Source organism: Pundamilia nyererei, unplaced genomic scaffold (genome assembly GCF_000239375.1).
Source record: "Pundamilia nyererei isolate P.nyererei 1_Seehausen unplaced genomic scaffold, PunNye1.0 scaffold00160, whole genome shotgun sequence".
Lineage (NCBI taxonomy): Eukaryota > Metazoa > Chordata > Actinopteri > Cichliformes > Cichlidae > Pundamilia > Pundamilia nyererei.
In genome coordinates this window covers 16730-17801 of record NW_005187561.1, presented here as the reverse complement: position 1 = coordinate 17801, position 1072 = coordinate 16730, and the positions used below count along the sequence as shown (strand labels likewise).

General features: G+C 40.9%; 1 protein-coding gene across 1 annotated transcript in view; it reads right to left on the bottom strand.

Annotated features, from left to right (window-relative positions):
• Positions 1 to 1072, bottom strand: part of idh1 (isocitrate dehydrogenase (NADP(+)) 1) — an 11477-nt gene that overhangs the window by 4217 nt on the left and 6188 nt on the right. Inside the window, exon 4 of the mRNA XM_005745498.2 lies at positions 26 to 128. Within this exon, the coding sequence (XP_005745555.2) occupies positions 26 to 128 (103 nt within the window). The remainder of the gene's footprint in view (positions 1 to 25; positions 129 to 1072) is intronic.

Sequence of the window (1072 nt, the reverse complement as noted above, 5' to 3'; positions counted from 1 at the left end):
ACATATATATATACTGGCTTCTTACCCTCAAACTCATGGACGACATATTTGACAGGCTCTCCCTTTGCGGGTGTGTAGGTCATCTCCACTTTCCCAGGCCCAGGCACCACAAAGTCTGTGGCTTTGTACTGTGGGGAGATCAGTGAGTAAGAAAAAAAGATACAATCCCCAACATATACCATAACAGCAAGAAAGACTGTCATAAACACCTAAAGAGGACTAGTCAGAGTGTACAGCATTGTTCTTTCTGACATCTAACAGATATTATGTAACCAGCAGCCATCTGATACGTCACCCAACTGGAAGCAGAACTGTTGACTTTGGCTATGCACCATGAACCAACCTGTGATTTACTTCTGTGGCTGTTGAGGTGGTACACTGTGGTCCAAAGGACAGCTGATGAAACCTAATTATTGACCAAGTCACTCCTAACACAACGTCCCATATAACTGTCAATTCCCTGAGCTCATACATCAGCTGACGGAGGGAAAGAGCAGTTACAGAAGTGTGGTAGAAAATTACAGGCAGCCTCCGAAATGGTAACAATAATTAAGATGAATTTTTAGTTTAAAACACATTTTATTTTAACCTCATTTGGAAAACTTCAGAAAACTATGGGCATTATTTTTCTTTGCCAAAACATAAGCCATGAAAATACTATTTTACACTAAAACTAGATGAAGACAGACTCACTATTCTTTGCTCTTTGGTGTAGAATACACATCCTGCTTCTAATGCAAGGGTTTGAATAAATGTGTGGCTTTGCAAATGAATGTGATGTCTGGACACACTTTCCTACAGGCTTGACTCTTTGTTCTTATCACCTTTTTCTTTCATTGTCACCTCCCTACCTCCTTCTAAATGCTAATTTGCCTGAGCCAGCTTACCTTCACAGATGCTCTATAAATCTGTAGGGCATAAACAGACTTCTACAGTAAACTAACTCTAGAACAGGACATTGAGTCATTTCCTCAACATCCAATAGAGATTGAAAATGTGACGTCACTCAGGGGTAAAACCGCAAAGAATTCTGGGAACTCGTGGCAAGAGGTACTAGCGCACGCAGGCTTTC